The sequence below is a fragment of the Trichosurus vulpecula genome, chromosome 4 (genome assembly GCF_011100635.1).
Source record: "Trichosurus vulpecula isolate mTriVul1 chromosome 4, mTriVul1.pri, whole genome shotgun sequence".
NCBI lineage: Eukaryota > Metazoa > Chordata > Mammalia > Diprotodontia > Phalangeridae > Trichosurus > Trichosurus vulpecula.
This window is the reverse complement of record NC_050576.1, coordinates 384,670,235-384,692,278: the sequence shown is the minus strand read 5'-3', so window position 1 is coordinate 384,692,278 and position 22,044 is coordinate 384,670,235. Positions and strand designations below refer to the sequence as shown.

The window sequence follows — 22,044 nt, the reverse complement described above, 5'->3', positions numbered from 1 at the left end:
AGGAGAGAATGTAGATTGAAGAGGAGGGGAGCTAGAATTTAGAGCGATAACCTCACTTGGTAAATTGTAACCAGGGATGTGTTAGAGACAGCTCCTATTGGCTCATGAGAACTAACTGTTCAATTTTCAGTGTGAGCGCTTATATCTCAAAAACTGGAAAACACTATAAATCAGGCGTCAATTTATTCTTTTGTTCATATCTAAACTTTATGAAAATAATGGGAAAAATGCCAATAATGCAAATGACACTTAAAATGTTCTGGTTATTCAAAGTTGGTTGTTAATCATTTAACAGGACATCCCTGAGGTAACAGACTGGATACCTATGTTTTATGATTATTTATATACAGATACATATTTGTTAATATCACATATTTCCTATATGTTGTTTTTGAAAGTCTGCACATAGCATTTATGTGATAAATCTGTAAGGGAAAATTGTTTTTGTAGAATAAATTTGCATAGGTTTTGAAGGATGTTTACACATTAACACCAAAAACATTTCCTAAGTTTGGAAAGTTTGATATAAATTAACCTTAATTCATTATGAAAATAATATATATCATATATGTGTGTGTATAAACTTGAAAAAGTTAGGAAGGTTGATCTATCGATTTAGAGCAAGAATATCCAAGCTGTTGTAATCAGCTAACCCAGAATTAATAAAACAATTAAGCAATAATAGCAATAAAATAATAATTAGAGAACCACACTGTCACTTTACATTTGTAGACATCATTTTGATATCTTTTGATATCACTTTCACACGTTGCATAACATTCAATCCTACCTAAATGAAGTTCATATTGCTGGAGTAGTCTTTCCATTTTGGGGAACACTTTCAGAGATAATTGGCCCAAATCTCCTATGTGACTTCCCTGGAAATGGGACTTCTCCTGCCACTGAACATAGAACACTATCACTTTTATACCTTCTAGGAACAAGGGGATCTTTACATCATCTCATGCTGCTTCTCCTAAGGTACAGGAAGGATTTTTACTAAGGACTGAATTATGTTCGATACTGGTTTGTTTTTTTTTAAATCACATGTAGGACTGCATTTGCAATCAAAATAAATTAAGAGTAGGTAAAAGCCTAATGAGGAAAGGTGACTGTATTTGTTCTGAGGAAGAGTGAAATAAAGTACTTCCCTTAGCATGAAAGGACCAATCCAGTGGGGTATTAAGGAGAATGCGCTTCCATTTGGACATTCACACAGATGGACTCTGAGGCTCAGGACATAGTTGTTTATGTCTCCATACCTCAGCTTGCCATAGGGATAAACATAATCTTTAATTAGATGTAGCAATAGAACAGTGTGGGCCCTCCCAACAAATTTTCCCTCTGCCTTTTCAAATTTGTGTTAGGCCTGTAAGGTGGCCTGTACATGGGGGAAAGATGAAAGTTGATGAAGGAGAGTCCAGGATAAGCCTTAGAACAAAATTTGTTTCTACAATTTTTTTTTTGAAGACTCGAGGCTGGGCCGGAACTTCTGAAGTTTCTCTAGACTAGTGAGTTATCTCCATATCCTGTACTACCAAGCCTAGCTATAAACAAAACTTATGTCTGGATCTAGAGGAGATGTCAGATGAATAGTTTATTTCATATGTCAAAATATGTAATTAATGCAAGACCAGAGGACAAGATTATTGGGCTCTGCTTCCTTAGTGAAGATAATGAATCAGGAATGCCACGATGAGGAGTGGACATTGTTTTCTAAAATTCAAAATTACAGGAGGAGTAGCATCATTAAACCCGAGGTTGATAGATTGTTAGGTAATAGGTTTCTGCATTTATTTTGTTGATAAGAATCTAAACTGAAGTATATGAATATGCAGGTTTCAGAATCTGAGTAGAGTAAAATGATTTTAAAAGCATGTACACATAAACATAAATATATAGGGAATGATATTCTCATGGGTCCAATTAAGCAAGAATTAGGATACCAGAGGAAACAAAAAGTAACATACCTTGCTCACCTTCATTACAATTTCAGGAAAAAGCATTTCCTATTCTGAAAACATGCCCATTTCCAAAAAAGCACCAATTGAGAGACCTACCAAATTCAAGTTTTGAAAGAGAAACTCTATTCCCTTCATCATGTTCTTTGTTTCTTTCTTCCTTTCTTTTTCTTTCTCTCTCTATTTCTTTCTTTCTCTAAGTCTCTGTCTCTGTCTCTCTCTATCTATGTCTGTCTGTCTCTGTCTGTCTGTATCTGTCTGTCTGTCTGTCTGTCTGTATCCGTCTCTGTCTCTGTCTCTGTCTCTTTCTGTCTCTCTGTCTCTCTCTCTGTCTCTCTCTGTCTCTGTCTCTCTCTCTCTCTCTCTCTCTCTGTCTCTCTCTCTCCCCCCTCCCAACCCTCTCTACACAGCTAAAAGCCTTTGGCAAGACATCACTCCTGGTCTTAGAAAAAGAAACACAATACCTGTTCAAGCTTGGCTGGTACATTTGCTGTAATGTTTTCAGGGGTGTTGTCTTGAGACTGCTGCTTACTTAAGCCTTTTGCAGCATCTTTGAACATGGTGTCTTTTTCTAGTAAACTGTCTTGCTTGGCAATTGGTAACACCAGTGGACTCCTAAAAGAAAGAATCAAGAAGGCAATTAGTCATCCTTTAATTTCTCCAACAAGCCCAAACATTTATGACTAATAACCAATCTGTGCAACTGTAATTTGATGCAGAGAAAAAAATGGCTCTTCATATTCTAAAATGTGACCATCAGCTGGAGAACTAAAGACAATTCCATTAAATTAATTTCTATGGAAGTCAGCTATTGAAATAAACAGAATATTAATAGGAAATTCACATTTTCCTTTTAGCTTTATAAGTTAAGCAGCCCAAAGATAACATTCATGAATTTATATTTGACTGTGATAGGTACATAAATCAACAATTTAAAATTTGAATGACTAACTTGAGCTAGATTTCAAATATAAAAATATATTAGAAGCGCTTCAAAAAAGTCAAAGTCATAAAATCCACTAAAAATAAAAATGATTTCTTGTAATACTTATTTGTATTACACTAAGTAAATGGAATAATTTTGGATTTTTAAAAGTATATTATGCAATAAAGGTCAGTATTATAAATGTTGGTTGCAATGAAGATGTACAATGAGAGTAAATGAAAAATGTTATGATTTTAGTTTGACAGGAATATAAATTGGATAGATTCCATTATTCCCATCCAGTTTCAACTCCTATAGGAAACCTACTTATATTTCTTGGTGCTTCTAAAAGGCTTTGTTTCCAGAATATGTTATTCTGCCACGTTTATTGACCCAAGGAGAAATAAACACCACATAAAGGTCTCACATATAAAAGAACACTTTATTAATAAAATATTTAGGAATTTATTTTTGCTAAATTTTTGCCATATTAAATGACCCAATGGTAACGCATACATATTTAATTAATTAATTAATGTACATATTTATTTTGCATACCCTACTACTTTTGTACTAGTCTTCTGATTAAAAATTGAAGTGGCTTTTCTTCTAAATGCCTGAGTATATCTGACCTCAGACATTTACTAGCTGTGTGACCCTGGGCAAGTCACTTAAACCTCTTTTCCTCAGTTTCCTCTTCTATACAAATGAGTGGGAGAAGGAAACAGCAAACCACTCCAGTATCTTTGCCAAGAAAACTCCAAAAATGATGTCACAAAGAGTCAGACATGACTAAAAATGACTACATAACAACAAAACACATGTGTGTATTTGTTTATTCATAAGTAATTTTGGAGTTCATTTTGCTTGTACCTTTGTCATCAGGATTCTGTCTTTCTTTTCTTTTTACAGTAGGAAGAGGAAAAGGGAGAAAAGGAAAATCAATTTTTGTTTATTGAAAATAAATATAAAAAATAATTTATATTATATTTATCAGAACATTTCAAATCTTACAAGATTCTGTAAACATATAATTGTTTTCTTTGCAATATTGAAAAAAATTGTAGTAAATTAATAAAGAATAATTTTTGTAGTGAAAAGAACATTGGAGGCAGAAGCTCTGAACTCTAATCCTAGTTTTGCCATTTTTGCTTTGTATTTGGGCAAATAACCTAATATTTCTAGATCTTTGTTTCTACAAGGATGATCTCTAAGTTCTCATAAAAATAAAAGCCATAGCTCCTTAAGTTTTCTATTTTTTAATTGTAGGTATACTTACATTTTCCTCCTTTCTTTCTATTCCTCCCTTCCTGGCTTCCATTTTGCTTCCTTCCTTCCGTCCTTCCTTCCTTCCTTCCTTCCTTCCTTCCTTCCTTCCTTCCTTCCTTCCTTCCTTCCTTTCCTTCCTTCCTTCCTTCCTTCCTTTCTTTCTTTCTTTCTTTCTTTCTTTCTTTCTTTCTTTCTTTCTTTCTTTCTTTCTTTCTTTCTTTTTCTTTCTCTTTCTTTCTTCCTTCCTTCCTCCCTCCCTCCCTTCCTTCCTTCCCATCTTTCTGTCTTTCTTTCTCTTTCTTTCTTTCATCTTTCTATTTTGCCCAAGTTGGAGGTGCAAAGGCCACTCCTGTGGAGATTCCATTGCCAAACCTGGACCCATTCACTCCTACTTAGGCTGTCTGGTGGCTCTCTCTTCCTGAGGGCTCACTCTACTGGTACTGGACTTAGTGCAGAAACTGCATAGTTTTTCATCCTACCAAAGATCAGAACTGCTGAGATCAACTAATCTACCAATCTCAGCTTCCCATTAGCAGAGAATATAGGAATACACATCACACCTGGCTTAAATTTCAACATTAAGATCCAGAATCAAAATAATATATTCTGTAAATGACAAAATGCATCATTTGTGGTAAAATTGAGCTACATCCTAAAATTTACTGAAAATTCTGAGAGTTCATAAGTTTCCAAAATATAGCAAGTGGAAGGGTTTTTTTCGGGGTGGGGGTGTTGTTTTTTGGTTTTCATTTTTCCCCAACCCCTTGTCAACATACAAAGCTAACATATTAAGAAGTTGAAGATTGTAATACATGACAATTGAGAGGTTCACTACTTTGACCTTTGTGAGTGTCTAAATGTATAGGACAAATATTCATTTTGTGCTTCATGGTACATACTATTGTAAATATGTGAACTAGAGAATAAAAGACCTGTCTCCAAGATCTTTGTCTTCAGGAGTTTATAATCAGTTTTTTTTCAGCTTGCAATGTATTTAACCAATAAACCAAACACATCTTAAAATAAGTGAATAGACAATTTGAAATATATATATATATATGTATATATATATATACACACATATATACATATATACATATATATATATAATCAAGTGCTAATCTATGTATTAAACATTACAAGTACTATAATAATTCAGGGCTAGCTCTCATGCATTCAGACAAGCAGATTACAGTTTCCTCATAGTCTATGAAAGGAGATCAACTATACTGAGAGGTAGTGGGAAATATTTAATGGAGAAAGTGAAACATTGTAAGTCTTGATAGAAAGATAGTATTTGGACAGGTAGCAAGGGGGTAAAATGAGGTCATTCTAGATGAAGGAAAAAAAGATAGCATTAATGATTTGCATTAATGAGGTAATGAGTAACAATGGATGAGTGTTCACAAACTATGAATTTTGGAAGGAGGATCAGAATAGATTATAGAAGAGCCTGACCAGGAGAAATTTAGATTTCATGTGTTCAAAAAAGAGTAATAGAAATAATGATAATAGATAGAATTTATACATTTTACATTGAGTTTGAAAAAGCATTTTATATGTGCCTAACACTGTTTTTTTAAATAAAAAGACACTAAAAGGGTTGAAGTATGAAAAAGAGCCTTAATTATGGCAAAAGGAGAAGAAAGAGAGGAATATATACCCTGGGGGATTAATTTTTCAAACCCTACTTGGTTTTTCTGTAAACATAGGAGTAATGGCACGCTGAGTAAATGTGTCTGTAAGTGCTAGGATTTTGCGTCTGAAAAGGAAAGCAGAAATGAAATAAAATGTAATTAACAAAAACAGCAATCATTGTCCATCATGATTAAGATAATTGTACAGAAATGGAATGTCAAAAAAAATGAAAGAGTAAAATAGAAATAAAATGAAAAGAACATAAATGTGGACTCACATGATACATGCAGTAGGGCTAGTTGTGAGGAAGTTAAATCAATGGGATGACAGTATTTCTGAATTCTAATCTTCAGGTGAATACTCTTGTCACTTATTTACTGAGAGGAATTCAATTAGCCTTTGGTGCCTTTCCCCAATTGAAAAAGAAACAAAAACAAAACACCAGGTTCAAAATAGCTGGCAGAGTGAGATTCCAGAATTACTGAAAAACTGTGTGTGTGACATTAGAGAGCTTTGATTTGAGCTTTAAATGGAAATAGTAAAAAGGGGGAAAAGACATTGTGCTTTAAAAAATAATGAATACAAATTAAATGTATAAACTAGTTACTAAATAGGAAATCTGGACAAAAAAAATCATCATCTTAAAAAAATCCAAATATCACCACTAGATTGTTGCAAATAACCTTTAAAATACATTTGGGCTTGTTAACTAATTCAAGACAAAGCCAAAGTGCAGGAGGCATGCATATTGGTCTGGAAAGCACATGATATGGGACTGTTTGTTGTATAGCCAACCTAAAGAAAATCCACTAGTAAACACAGCCCCAGAGAAAGGTCAGTGTCCTACAAAGACATAGTCTATCACAACCAGCAATAGCTTGGAATTTATTGCATTACCTCATAAAATATGATTAAAGAAGATTTGAGCAACTAGGCCCATAGAAGGGCCTGTCCACTAGTTCAAAAGATTGTAGGGTCATAGGTTTAGAGATAGAAAACATTATTGGGGTCATTGAGTGACCCTTCCCCCCATTTATAGATGAAAAAATTGAGGCTTTCACAAGCAAAGTGGTTTGCCACAGGTACCAAGAGACATAGACTAGATACTCTGAATCCTAAGCTAGAACTTGTTGTACTGAACTGCATTGATGGAGTAAGATGGAACCAAGAAGTGGGAAAAATGCAAATTGCCGATGGACAGTTGGTGCCCAAATGAGGATGATCCAGGTCTGCATTCATATGATATAGATTTTGGTCCTCAAATAAATATCAAATACTCATAGTCAAGATATGATATTGTATACATTATGTGTTTTTTCAGAGAAAGAATCTGGGTAAGATATAAACCTTCTATCATTAGAAATAAGTCTCCAATATTTAATCTGGTCCTTCTGTCCTCAATTAATATATGGATTACTAATGAAGTTTCTAGAATAAAAATCTATTATTTTATTGATAAGAAAATTTCTCAACTATGATCCATAAATTCTCATTTAGACTTGGATCAGCAATAGTATCATATTTATTTAGAAGAAGAAGCCACAATTTAGTAATATTAGGCATGGAAACATATCTATATCTATATGTGTATATATATATATATATATATATATATATATATATATATATATGTATATAGACTGCCCCAGACAGAAAAGAGCATCTGTTTGAAACAGGGTCAGTAGGAGAGGTAGGAAAGGAAAAAAATCTGGAGGAAATTATTTTCTTGCATGATAATACAGCTATGGAGGCCCAAAGAAAGCAAGGAGAAGAGGGAATTGTGAGGGCTGTCCATAAAGCATGACACTGCCTGGATAACATAGGATGACAGTCAATAAACCTAAGAATACTGGCTCACTGACAAGTAGGCAGATAAATGGGAGATATACACATTAACCCAGTGGTACCTAGTGATACAGAGTTGTAGGCGTCCTTTGGGGTAGGATGGTGCCCAGAAAAAAAGTTTATATTAGCTCAATACTTTTTCAGAGTTCAAATATGAAGTGTTACATAGTAATATACTAATATGGGATTACTTTGTAAGATGTGCTTTATGTATTTGGTCTTCTCTATGCGATTTTACTAAACAAGGTCATACTATGTCTGTTTCTATGTAACCTGTTCATCATGGCTAATGTGCATTTATACTATAAGTAATGTGATGTAACTAGAACTCTGAACCAGCATAATTTGCAAGGCATTTATTGAATAGAGCAAGAACATATTAGGCATATTATACAAAAGCCTATGGTTGACTGAGTCATCCATCTTCATTTTTTCTTTTGAGAATATGGAAAAATTAAAGAGAAAAGGCATGTTTGTCACGTGTTACACTAAACAAGAAGAACTATATTTTCCAGAATCTTGTGAATTAAAGGAGCATGTTCCAAAAGTGCCAAACACGTAATGCTCAGAAAAGAAACCAGAGGGAGAAGAAAAAGTCAAACCTTTTGACAGATCTATGATGTTAAGTGCTGATCAGAAATAGCTAAATGACCAGAAAAACCACAAGCAAGCTGAAAGCTATAAAAATATGTGATGAGGAGAGGTAGGTCAGATGGGAAGGGCAGGGCTACCTATCAGAGATGTGCAGGTAAGCAACTCTCAGTTTAGCATATCAAGCATCATAGTATATTCAGACTTCTGGGACTTTTCTGAGACTTGTCCTGTTTGTAAAATAAGGTATTGGCACATTAATCCATTTTAGGTTTATTACTGTCCTGAATTCTTTGCTCAAAGGCTGATTAGACACATTGTGTTGTTTGCAGGAGTAGAATACTCATAGGCAAAACCTAAAATGAATCATTAGATTATTATTTTCTCAGAGAAAGAATCTGGGCAGCGGGAGGGGGAACCCATGATATTGTTATGGATATACCTCTAGGATTTGTCCTTGTCAGGTTTAAAGAATACTTATTTGTGTACTAATCCACACACAAAAAGCGGGGTTTGAGCATTACCTCCTATCTAGAATTTACAGACAAGAACTGCTATTTCTTCTAATGTTTTCACAAAGCTCTATTGCAAAACTGCATGGAATTCTAAGTGAATTTTTATTTTAAAATTTGCCCTTTGAGGAAAAATTTTAGGGCTAATCAAGATGCCTCCAGATATTCTGGAAATGGATATTAAGGCAACAATTACCTGTGCTGTGAGAAGGGTCACTAATCTAATTGTCTTCACCTGCAGAGCACTGTCCAGCCCTTCTGGCTTCTTTCAGTGTCTTAGACCTTGGTATTACCTCTAAAGTCTTAATTAAGTCTTGTCTTAATTCTCTCTGTCTCTTCGTTTCTTTGTCTGTCTCTTTGTCTCTGTCTCTCCACCTCTCTCACTGTCTCTTTTTGTCTGTCTGTGTCTTTGTCTGTGTCTTTGTCTCTCTCTGTGTCTCTGTCTCTCTCTGTGTCTCTTTCTCTGTCTCTGTCTGTTTCTGTCTCTCTCTTTCTGTCTCTCTGTCTCTCTCTCTCTCTCTCCCCTCCATCCCTCCCTCTCTCTCTGTCTCTGTCTCTCCTTTACTTCAAAGACACATGACTTTCCCGATTTTTTTCAAATCAACACTTGTCAGCATAAGTAGAAGCAATGACAAACAACATCCTTTGACTGCACCCTTGGGGCTCAACATGCATAGCTTTGTGCTTTGTCCAGGCTTCAAAGTTCTGAGATCTATTTGGTACTGTTTTCAGTAATTCAAATAGATATGATGAGATTTTACTTCGAGTCCCAAATCTAGTCTTAGGGGAAAATGTTTGTAAAGAAGAGATTTTTTTTTCAAATGATAAGCCCTGGCAATTCTGTAGAAGTGCTTCTCAGTAAATGTGCTTCCCTTATTCATGGCACTCCTTTATATAAATTCCTGCTTCTGGTTCCTGAAAAGTAAACTGTTAAACAATAGCAGAAGAATTTTAATAGACATGCAGAAGGAGCAAAATGGAAGTTTGTCTGTTTATTTGCAGGACGACACTTAGTTCTACAAATCCCTCAGGGAACAGTAATAAAATCCAAAGCCCACACGCAGCCAGCTGCAGCTGCAGCCTCCCTAACTGTTATGACAGTGGCACAATAGTCTTCAAATAAGTACGCAGACTCCGGGGTTATGAGCCCCACTGGAATTTATCTCGGTTGATGCCATTTCACTAGAGTTGAGAAGACTGAAGTTGTGATGATTTTGAAACACTATAGGTCATTCTGGGTCAATGCTACATTTAGAAGAACAACTGTTTTATACAACTGTCAAGAATTGCCAATGACAAGCTGAAGGCAGAAAGGAAAGTAACTATAGTAACACAATTATATCTGACTATACCAAGAATTTTTCTTCTCTACATGAAGATTAGTCTAACTTAGGGCAACACGGCACAGTGGAAAAAGCAAAAGCATTAGAATCAGGAAAAACCTGGGTCTGAATCCCATATCTAATCTATTACAAGCTAGCTACCTGACCATGGGCATGTCAGCTTCTCTAAGTCTCAGTTTCTTCATCTGTAGAATGGAATAAGAATATCCTAGAGGGATCAAATATAATAATACAGAGAAAAGTTCTACAAAGGCTAGGTTATTATTATTATTATTAAACAGATCATGGTCATTTTTCCTCTTTAAATTCACAGAGAAGCATGGATGAATGAAGTGTTCACATATTCAATATTTACACACAAATACTGATTTCCCTTGGGAATTTTGAAGGCATTGAAATATGGGAGACAAAGTAAAGTCAATCTCTCTACAATATTTCTGCACAGCTTGCAGGCCAGGGCTTTGCCTAATCATTCTTGAACCAGTGACAAGGTTATATTGCTGATACTGTGCATTGGGGAATACAATGTGGAAAGGTATGAGAGGGTTAGAGGAAAGACACAGTCCAGAAAGAGAGCCACGTAAGATGAAACTTCCTTCAGATAGGACAGGGTTAATTTTTTTTTTCAGAATTTAGCCCTGAAAAAATAGCATAAAAGATTACTAAACTCTTTGAATATGGCTGACTTTAGGAATGTATAGGAGAAAAGGAAAGGATCATTCCACCATCACAGAGTCGTTCCACATTTCTCTAACATTAAATTGTTCTCACTTTTTTTGTTCATTGTTGACTCGTTACAGCAGGTTCTTTTATTATTTTGTCTCCTTGTCATTCCTGTATTTTCTGAATTTCAAGGATCTATTCATGAAGTATAAGATGCTCTTAGGCTATGTCTCACTTCATCACTTCAGGCTTTTGCTATTTCAATATTTTTCCCCTTTTGAAGGGAATGAGTACCTAAAGAAGGGAGTTTGGACTCATTAAGTCCAGCCAAACTGTCTTTCTTGATGTTTGTCTCATACTGTATTTCCAATCTCTGTGCCTTTTTAATAACTGCCCCCCTCCTCTTCCCCCTTCCCCCACCAAGCCTGGAATGTACTTCCACCTCAACTCTGCAATTTGGATTCTTTTTTTTTTCTCTTCAAAACTCAACTAAATCACTGTGATCTAAGTGAAACTTTCTTGATCTTCTCTTCAATTCCTAGTGCCTTCTCTCCCAAAAATACTTTGGTTATATTTTGTGTAACCTATATATGTATATATTTTCTTTCCTAATAGATTGTAAATTCATTGAAAGAAGGGACTATCCCATTTTTACTTTTGTACCCCCTGCAACCTAGCACCATATCCGGCACACTCCGGGTGCCTAATGAATACTTATTGAGTTGAGATATAAAATAAGCAAAATGTTTTCTGTTTGTAAGCTTTTTCTGCATTTGATTAAGGTTTTAAAGATACTTAGGCATAAGTTATTGTATCAGTAATTAATTTTTCATATATATATATATGTAATCAAATAAGCTTTTCATTAGTGAAGGAACAAGGGACAAGATGTATTGCCATGTGTCATTTCTTTAAAAATCTTAAGTGTTTGCCAACTTAATAAATATAATCATTGTTCAAAAATTCAACATTTGAGAGGTAGCATAGTGTGGTGGATAGGACATTAGATTTGGAGTCAGGAAAGGTCTGTGCCCAAATCCTCCCTCTAAGTTTTCCTACTATGACTATGGGAAAGTCACCTAGTCTTCTGAGACTTAGGCAACTCTGTAAATCTTGAAGTTAAAGATAAAGTGTAATTTGTGTTGATTATTTCACATCAGTGAAATAATAAGAGCTTGATATATAGACTCAGTGGATAGAGTGCATGGCCTGGAGTCAGGAAGACCCAAGTTCAAATCCAGCCTCAGATACTTACTAGCTATGTGACCCTAGGTAAATCACTTAACCTCTATTTGCCTTAATCCCCTGGAGAAGGAAATGGCAAACCACTCCAAAGTCTTTGCCAAGAAATTCCCATGAACAGTATAGGCATCATGAGGAGTCAGACATAACTGAACAACCAAACAACAAGCACATTATTGACCAAATATAATGTTTCCTCATAAGATCTGCTATTGACTTGTTACTCCTACTAACCAACACTATTATCGAAACAAAGATATGCCAGAACACATTTTATTAACAAATCAAATGTAGAACAAACTGAATACTTGACCTTTAACCAAAAACTGAAACAAAATTCAAGAGGCATTGATTTGGAAAAAAAAATGCATCTTTATTTTAAAACCGATGTTTGTGACAAATAGGAATTCTTTATATTTGTAAAATCCATGTCTTTAGTAACTCACAAAAACAAAATAACATGTTTACTTATTAATTTTAATCATGTTACTTCAAAATGGAATTTCTGAGTCAGAATTTTAAATACTGATTTGGTTCTTTCATTCCTTTTATTATATGCAATTTTTCAAGGCCAAAGGCCTTGAAACTATTATTTCTAAGACTTCTCTAAGTCTTTCATACTTTTCTCCTCCTTTCTTGCTCCTCCTTCTCCTTTTAACCTACTTTCTAATACATAAATAATACATTGGAGGAAGGTTGCATATGTCCTTATGTGTGAGCTCCTCCAAAAGGGGAGCTACTTGGTTGTTTCATAACCATTTTTCCCTATGTTGAAAATACACCAAAGAGGACTTCTGTGTTAAAAATGAAACTATCACATCATACAAGCAATAATTTTGAATTTATGTGAGTAATGTATAGACATCAAAGATAGATATAACACTTCCTAATTTCATATTTTTTAGGTAATAAAATAAATTTAGTATAACTCAAAAAAGAAATTTCACAATATTTTATATTTAAATTTCATCACTTTAAAAATATTTTGGTGGGGCGGAGCCAAGATGGCAGCTGGAAAGCAGGGACTAGCATGAGCTCCCCGCCAAGTCCCTCCAAATACCTATTAAAAAATGGCTCTGAACTAATGCTAGAACTGCAGAATCCACAAAATAGCAGAGGGAAGCAGGGCTCCAGCCCAGGACAGCCTGGATGGTCTCTGGGTGAGGTCTATCCTGCACAGAGCTGGGAGCGGAGCACAGCAGAGCCCAATGTGGGTGGCACAGACCAACCAGACCAGGAGCCAGGCGGAATGTGCCCTAGCGCCCTGAATCAGTGAGCTGCAGCAGTTACCGGACTTCTCAACCCACAAACACCAAAGACAACAGAGAAGGTTAGTGGGAAAAGCTGCTGGGGACAGGGAGTTTGCAGTTCGGCCACCACTCTGGGGCCAGAGGAGGTTGGGCAGCTACAGAACTACAGCTGCAGTTGCTTTTGGCCCCAGGCCCACCTGGTGGGAGGAATTAAGTGATGGATCAGAGAAGGCATGCAGAGCCTGCTGAAGATCTAAGTCCAGTCCAGGTTGGGGGTTTTTGGGGAAGGAGGAGTGCTGGTGTGGCAGAGCTGGTGCATCCCCTCTACAAGCAGTCATACCCTGCTGAAAAACTCAAGGGTCAAGTAAGTTGTCTGGGAACATGGCCAGGCAGCGAAAATGCACCCAGATTCAGTCTCAGACTCTGGAATCTTTCTTTGGTGACAAAGAATACCCAAAGTATACAGTCAGAAGAAGTCAACAAAGTCAAAGAGCCTACAACAAAAGCCTCCAAGAAAAACATGAACTGGTCTCAGGCCATGGAAGAGCTCAAAAAGGAGTTGGAAAAGCAAGCTAGAGAAGTAGAGGAAAAATTGGGAAGAGAAATGAGAAGGATGTAAGAAAACCATGAAAAACAAGTCAATGACTTGCTAAAGGAGACCCAAAAAATACTGAAAAATATACTGAAGGAAACAATACCTTAAAAAATAGACTAACTCAAATGGCAAAAGAGCTCCAAAAAGCCAATGAGGAGAAGAATGCCTTGAAAGGCAGAATTAGCCAAATGGAAAAGGAGGTCCAAAAGACCACTGAAGAAAATACTACTTTAAAAATTAGATTGGAGCAAGTGGAAGCTAGTGACTTAATGAGAAATCAAGATATTATAAAACAGAACCAAAGGAATGAAAAAATGGAAGACAATATGAAATATCCCATTGGAAAAACCACTGACCTGGAAAATAGATCCAGGAGAGATAATTTAAAAATTTTTGGACTACCTGAAAGCCATGATCAAAACAAGAGCCTAGATATCATCTTTCAAGAAGTTATCAAGGAGAACTGCCCTGATATTCTAGAGGCACAGGGCAAAATAGTAATTGAAAGAATCCACCGATAGCCTCCTCAAATAGATCCCCAAAAGAAATCTCCTAGGAATAGTGTCGCCAAATTCCAGAGCTCCCAGATCAAGGAGAAAGTACTGCAAGCAGCCAGAAAGAAAGTATTTGAGTATTGTGGAAACATAATCAGAATAATACAAGATCTAGCAGCTTCTACATTAAGGGATTGAAGGGCTTGGAATGTGATATTCTGGAGGTCAATGGAGCTAGGATTAAAACCAGGAATCACCTACCCAGCAAAACTGAGTATCATGTTCCAAGGGAAAATATGGATTTTCAATAAAATAGAGGACTTTCAAGCTTTCTCAGTGAAAAGACCAGAACTGAATAGAAAATTTGACTTTCAAGCACAAGAATCAAGAGAAGCATGAAAAAGTAACCAAGAAAAAGAACAAGAAAAAGAAATTGCAAGGGACTTACTAAAGCAGAACTGTTTTGTTTACATTCCTACATGGAAAGATGATGTGTATGATTCATGAGACCTCAGTATTAGGGTAGCTGAAGGGAATATGCATATATATATATATATATATATATATATGTCTATATATATATGTATATGTGAGTGGGTATGTATGTATATATATGTGTGTGTGTGTGTATACATACATATATATATATATATATATATATATATATATATATATATATATAGAGAGAGAGAGAGAGAGAGAGAGAGAGAGAGAGAGAGAGAGAGAGAGAGAGCAGGCACAGGGTGAGTTGAAGATGAAGGGAAGATATCTAAAAGAAATAAAATCAAATTAAGGGATGAGAGAGGAATATATTGACAGAAGGAGATAGGGAGAGATAGAATGGGGTAAATTATCTCACACAGAAGTGGCAAGAAAAATCATTTCTGTAGGAAGAGAAGAGAAGGCAGATCAGGGGGAATGAGTGAATCTTGCTCTCATCAGATTTGACCTGAGGAGGGAATACCATACATACTCAATTGGGTATCTTACCCCACAGGAAAGAAGGAGGAAGAGGATAAAAAAGGGGGGATGATAGAAGGGAGGGCAGATGGGGGTGGAGGTAATCAAAAACAAACACTTTCAAAAAGGGACAGGGTCAAGGGAGAAAATTCAATAAAGGGGATAGGTTAGGAAGGAGCAAAATATAGTGCGTTTTTCACAACATGAGTATTGTGGAAGGGTTATACATAATGATACCCATGTGGCCTATGTTTAATTGCTTGACTTCTCAGGGAGGGTGAGTGGGAAGGGAAGAGGGGAGAGTATTTAGAACTCAAAGTTTTAAAAACAGATGTTCAAAAAAAGTTTTTGCATGCAACTAGAAAATAAGATACACAGGCAATGAGGTGTAGAAATTTATCTTGCCCTACAAGAAGGGAAGGGGAAAATGGATGGGAGGGGAGTGGGGTGACAGAAGGGAGGGCTGACTGGGGAACGGGGCAACCAGAATATATGCCATATTGGCATGGGGGGGGAGGTTAGAAATGGGGAGAAAATTTGTAATTCAAACTCTTGTGAAAATCAATGCTGAAAACTAAATATATTAAATTAAAAAAAATTTAAAAAATATATTTTGGAAGCGTCATCATCAAGAAAGCCCAAAATAAGGTCATGGAAAGTTGAACACAACTGAAATGACTGAGCAGCAATCTCATGTGCTTTATATAGGTAATCTATAATTTATCCAGATCATTTTTTTTCTGGAGGGCAGAAAGGGAAGGGCACAAAAGTGTTCCAGGTAGAAAGAATAGAATGAAAAAAGGTTGGAAGTAGGAGGTAGTCCAATTTTGCTATGGTATAGGGTTTTTACAGAAGGGTAGTCGAAAATAAAATCATGAAAGTAGGGAGGAGGCCGATTATAAAAGAATTGGGATTTAATGCTAATAAAGTGGAAAACTGATGCAGATACCTCTGATAACAGCATAGGCTAGGGAAAGTTATTAAGGAAATATTATTATTAATGAAAATTTATATATATATATTAGTAGAAATAAAATTTCAATAAGTAAAATTAGAGAAAATAATTATTCATGTATATATAGCATGGCAATGTTAACAAGGTATTTTTTCACAATGAACTTAGACAAATAGGTAGTACATTATCATCTCTGTTTGAAAGGTGAGGAAACTGAGGATTAGTAAATTAAGTGATTTGTTCAAAGTGACCAAATATCTGAACACAGGTGCAATTCCAAGTATAGTGTTCTCTTTCTTTTCCCACAAGCTTAATTCAAAATTCCTCTTTAATCAGTCCCTTCTATTTTACTCCCATTGCAAGCATCATAGTTCTTGTGTAGGTTATTTGAATCCAGTTGAAAGGGGTAGAGGGGAAAGAGTAGTAGCTTTGGACCTAGAAGACTCAAGTTCAAATTTGCCCCTGTGACTTCTTCCCTATATCACCTTGGTCAAGTCATTTTCATCATCTGTAAAATGAGGGGGTTGTATTAAACGGCATCTGAGGTTATTATCCAGCTCTTTATCTATGATATTATTACTTCACATGTATCTATATTATATTTCCTTTTATTGGATTCTTCACTTTTTTCTAGCCTATTGAACCCTTCTTGTATCTTGATTCTATTATCCAATGTTTTGGTCACTTCACTTAGACAAATGTCATATATACATGTAATAAGCATGACATCTATTTATTCATTCAAGTCAGTGATAAAAATACTAATTAGCACAAGGTTAAGGACAGATTCCTAGAGCATTAAACTAGAGACCTACTACTGAGATGACACCTGATACAATTTTAAGAGAGAGTAGCTGTTCGTCCCCAGTTGGAGTATCCATAGTAATATATTACCACCTAGACTATAGAAGACTGCTCTGAATGTTTTCCTGACATTGGTATGCTAGGCATATTACTTCTTTAGCAAGTTATCCCTCCTATACTGGTTACACTCTTTGAAAATTCTGAGGCCAATCACTGAGAGCTCATCCTTCTTTCCTCTTACATTGCGACAATTAAACCACCCTGGTGCATGTAGGTCCTTATCACCTCACTTATAGACTATTACAATAGCATTCTGGTTAGTCTCCTTGCCACAAGTCTCTCCCAATTCATCCTCCACTCAGCTGTCAAACTGATCTTGCTAAAATATAGGAGTGACCATATCACTGCTCCCCCCATTTTTATATAAACTCAAATGGTTCTCTTGTTTCCAAAGTCAAATGTAAAAGCCTCTGGCTTTCAATGACCTTTATAACTTGTCTCACCCTCTCCTCCCCCATACTTTTCCAGGATTCTTATACCTTATCCTCTTCCACATACTCTGTCATCCAGTGACATTGGCCTCCTTGCTGTTCCTTAATCACAATATTCCTTCTCTAAATCTGTGATCCTATGAGAATGCAGTACATCAAGCTCTTCCATTTTTTGAGTATCAAGGATATTGTTATTTTGTTCTGTCTTTTAAAAATGAAGGCACTTACAGTTTATTGGAAAGTGCTGGTAAATCATGGATGATCTCTTCATATGGCTCCTCTTGAGATAAGGATGAAACTGATAAGGGTTCTTTCATTTTTCCCTCCCAGACAGTTTCTGCTTTCAGTAACATTTCTTTAATAAATTCAGAAGCTGCAATTTCTATAAGATGAACAGAAAGAAATTAGGGAAAGAGAGAAAAAAACACTCTCTACAACTCTTAACTGATAATTGCTTAGATGAACTTAAGATGGGTAAGTTTTACAAAACATAAAACATAACCACTCCCTAAAAAATTCTCAAAAATTCATCATTGTTATGAAATAAGATTGTTGGCATTAAGAAGAATCTATCTTCTCAACCCATGATACATTTAATTACAGTGAAAAGTGGTGAGATAAAAGTTATATTCACAGAACAGAAATCAATGAAATGAAAAGCATTTTTGAATGTTACAAGTGAAGCTTGAAAGAATTTGAGATGATTTTGTTTTCACAAAACTATCCCTCCCTTGTTAATTGCATATCGATTCATGTGCCTCAAATGAATGGTAGCAGCATTGCCTGCACAAAAACCAAGAACTAAAGCACCCTACCTATAGATGAGACTCTCAACTGGGCTTTTAAAATCAAAAGAGTTGGCTTTTCTTCTACGTTATTTTTTAAATCAATCAGAAATATCAATAGAAATGTAGACATGGGCAAATTACCAGCAGATTTGAAATATCAATACAACTGTATTCGATGAGAAGTTAATATCAGACACTGAAATGTGCACAGATTTTGTCAGGAAAAATATATAGTAGGTACAGTAGGCATTAACTAACTTAAGTTTTTAGCATGACAAAAAAGAACTAACAGGTTGCACAGAAGAAAAATTCACAATAAGTGCTAAGTAAAGATAGAACAAATGTGACATCCTCAGTTTCCATGAGGAAAATATAACAAAACCAATGCAAATCAGATTTAAGTTATGTGCATTTGTGAATTTGGCCAGCAGATTTAGCATCCACCAAGAGAACATTTTTTGTTCCATGTTTTTATTATTGCTCACTTTAGGATGAAGAAATTGAGTACAGAAGCAACAGGCATACCCAGCAGACATACTATTACAATTACCTGTAACTAGATGTTAACATTCTTGAAGAGGGAATGGCTAATTCAACTCATTAAGCAACTATTATGCACTCAGCCATAGGGAGAAGACAGAATTTATATATCACATCGTTCCTATAAACTCCCATAGAGTATACAGTCTCATTAGAGGATAAGGCCAATACCAATATTTGTAATAAAAATAGTACATTATTCACACTTAAGTGCTAAAAGATAATGTTATATGATATCTAAGTGGAGGAATAATCACCATCCCAGGGAACCTCCAAAGGTTGGTGACATTTGAACTGGGCTTCATATATAATGTATAAAGGAATATGAAACTCAGGAAGGGGTCCCATCCAAAAAGGAGGCAGCCGAGTCCTCTGTTCCTTTTGAGAGTCATCTTGGTCTCCTATTGTTCCAGATTTATCCAGGCAATGCAAAGCCTAGCAAAGCAGGCCCTACAAAAGGAGCCCTCCTATATGTGTTGTCTCCCTTAATTAGAAGGTGAGTGGTGATAAAGACAAAAGAGAGATACAAAATATCTTTGGAAAACCCCAAAATAGGAGTCATCCCCTTTAGATAGAAGACAACAAGGAAGATGCAAAGAAAAATGATCTTTCAGGTGAGCTTTGAGGTAAGAAGAGAGCTTCAGCAAGAAAAGATGAAATGAAAGTATCTTCTAGGAGAGCCTGAGTGAATTAAGAGAGGTGGGAAAATGCAGGGAAGAATCAGGTATAAATTACAGTCTGGTTTTGTTGGAACAAAAAAGGTATAAAGAAGAGAACCAGAAAAGAGTAGAACAAGAAAGCCATGGAGGTGAGTATCCAAAAAGGGAGTGGGGTAGAGAATAGTCTCAAATGTCTACCTTGGTTAAAGAGGATAAAAACTGAGAAAAGAACAATGGATTTGACAAGTCAAGTCAACAAGCATCATTAAGGTCTAAGTTGTGGCTACTGGTGCTGGGTAGAACCTTGGCAAGTATCAGAATTGTTGTTTCTGTTTGACATCCTCTGTGACACTGTCAAACACCACTATTAAGGAAACACTTCCCTTTTTAATGCCCTTTCATTTATGTCTGGCTCTTCATGACTCCATTTGAGGTTTTCTTGGCAAAGACCCTGGAGTGGTTTGCCATTTCCTTCTCCAGCTCATTTTACAGATGAAGAAACTGAGGCAAACATGATTAAGTGGCTTGCCCAGGGCAAGAGAGCTAGAAAGTGTCTGAGGCCAGATTTGAATTCTGATGAGTTTTTCTAATTTCAGGCCCAACACTCAATCCACTGTGTCACCTAGCTGCTGGGCATATAATATAATCCATTTTCTCAAGAAGTTCACAACTGAATGAGGGAAACAACATACAAACAATTACATATAAACAAGATTTACAAAGAATAAATTAGAAGTAATCTCAGAAGAAAGGAACTAGAATAAAGAAGATAAGGAGAGACCTCTTTAGAAGGTGGGTTTTAGCTAAGACTTGAAGGAAACTATGAAAACAATGAGGTGAAGACAAGGAATATAGCACTCCAGGCATATAGTCAGGAGATAAAGTGTTATGTTCAAGGAACAGCAAGGAGTGTAGGGTCACTGGATAGTAGAGAAGATAGAAGAGAGTCAAGTGAAATTAGACTGAAAAAGTAGAAAGAAGCCAGGTTGTAAAGAGATTTGAAAGCCGACAGATTTTATGTTTGATACCGTAGCAGCAATCTTGCTAGCAGCTACTGCAGCTGTGTAAGACCCAACAAGACCAGCAACAAGAGCTGGTTCTTTGATCTGCTTTTCTAAGGAAAGCAACTTCAAGGGGTTAACAATTTCCCCCTAATCATACATACACATATCACTCACCTAGTTCAGGGGAAAAAGCCAGCACCCTGAACTTCAGAGCAAACACAAATAAATTACAAACAGAGAATATGAACAGATCTAATAACACAATTCAAATAGACAGGCTTTGTCTGATCAAAACATCACACACATAGTTACCAAAAAGAGAAACACCAACATCTGGGTTTTCTTCAAAGCTTGGTGTCTCTTAATGATGGTGGCCCAGAGTCTACACATCAACACTCTTCCAGTGAGTGAGAGCCCCAAGGAAAAATGCCAACCTCTGAGTTTATGTATCCTGTTCAGGGTGAAAGAGCATCACAAACCCATGTGACCTAAAAGCATCGCTAACATGTGACTCAAATCCATGTATACCAGGCTTTCCCTTGAGGAAGCAAGTCATCGAAGACTCCCAATTTAATCAAAGAAACAAAGGCCAGACTCATCAAGGGCACTTGATTAAATAAATGCTAAAAGAGAAAAGAGTAAATGAAAGTCCCACCTTAATTAATGATAAAGATGCTAGAGGTAAGAGGCAGCCAGGTGGCAGAGTAAAGTGGCAGAATCAGGAAGACTTGCATTCAAATGTGCCCTCAGACACTCACTACGTATATGACACTAGGTAATTCATGTAACCCTTTTTTGCCTCAGCCTCCTCATCTGTAAAGTGGTGATAATAATAGCACTTACCTCACAGGGTTGCTGTCAGGATCAAATAAGATAATAATTGTAAAGCGCTTAGCACAGCGCTGGCTCAGAATAAGTGCTGTATCAAGGTTTAATATTATTATTATTATTATTCTTGTAATTGGAGGTTACTGAGTAGGGAGTTAACATCCTAAGTAACTTTAAGAAGGACGTTCTGACAGCTGAATGGAAGAGTGACTACAGTGAGGAGATAATTCAGGCAGGGAAGGTAACAAGAAATCTATTGAAATAGGCAAAGTGTAAGGTAATAAATGCCTGCACCAGGATGCGGCAGTCTCAGGAAAGAGGATAGGGCATATAAGATGTTGTGGAGGTAGAATCAACTGAACTTGGCAACAGATTTTAATGGTTGGGAGAGAGAGAGAGACAGAGAGAGAGAGAGAGAGAGAGAGAGAGAGACAGAGAGAGAGAGAGAGAGAGAGAGAGAGAGAGAGACAGACAGAGACAGAGAGACAGAGACAGAGAGAGACAGAGACAGAGAGAGACAGAGAGAGAGAGAGACAGAGACAGAGAGAGACAGAGACAGAGACAGACAGAGACAGAGAGAGACAGAGACAGAGAGAGACAGAGAGAGGGAGGGAGCAAGAGAGAGAGAGAGAAATGGAAGATGACACCTAGATTATGAGCCTGGGTGACTGAGAGGACAACGGTATC

General features: G+C 36.3%; 1 protein-coding gene across 1 annotated transcript in view; it reads right to left on the bottom strand.

Annotated features, from left to right (window-relative positions):
* Positions 1-22,044, bottom strand: part of MYO16 (myosin XVI) — a 675,300-nt gene that overhangs the window by 459,039 nt on the left and 194,217 nt on the right. Inside the window, exons 8-9 of the mRNA XM_036754583.1 lie at positions 17,767-17,920; positions 2,426-2,576 (exon numbers count right to left, since the gene is read on the bottom strand). Of these exons, the coding sequence (XP_036610478.1) occupies positions 2,426-2,576; positions 17,767-17,920 (305 nt within the window). The remainder of the gene's footprint in view (positions 1-2,425; positions 2,577-17,766; positions 17,921-22,044) is intronic.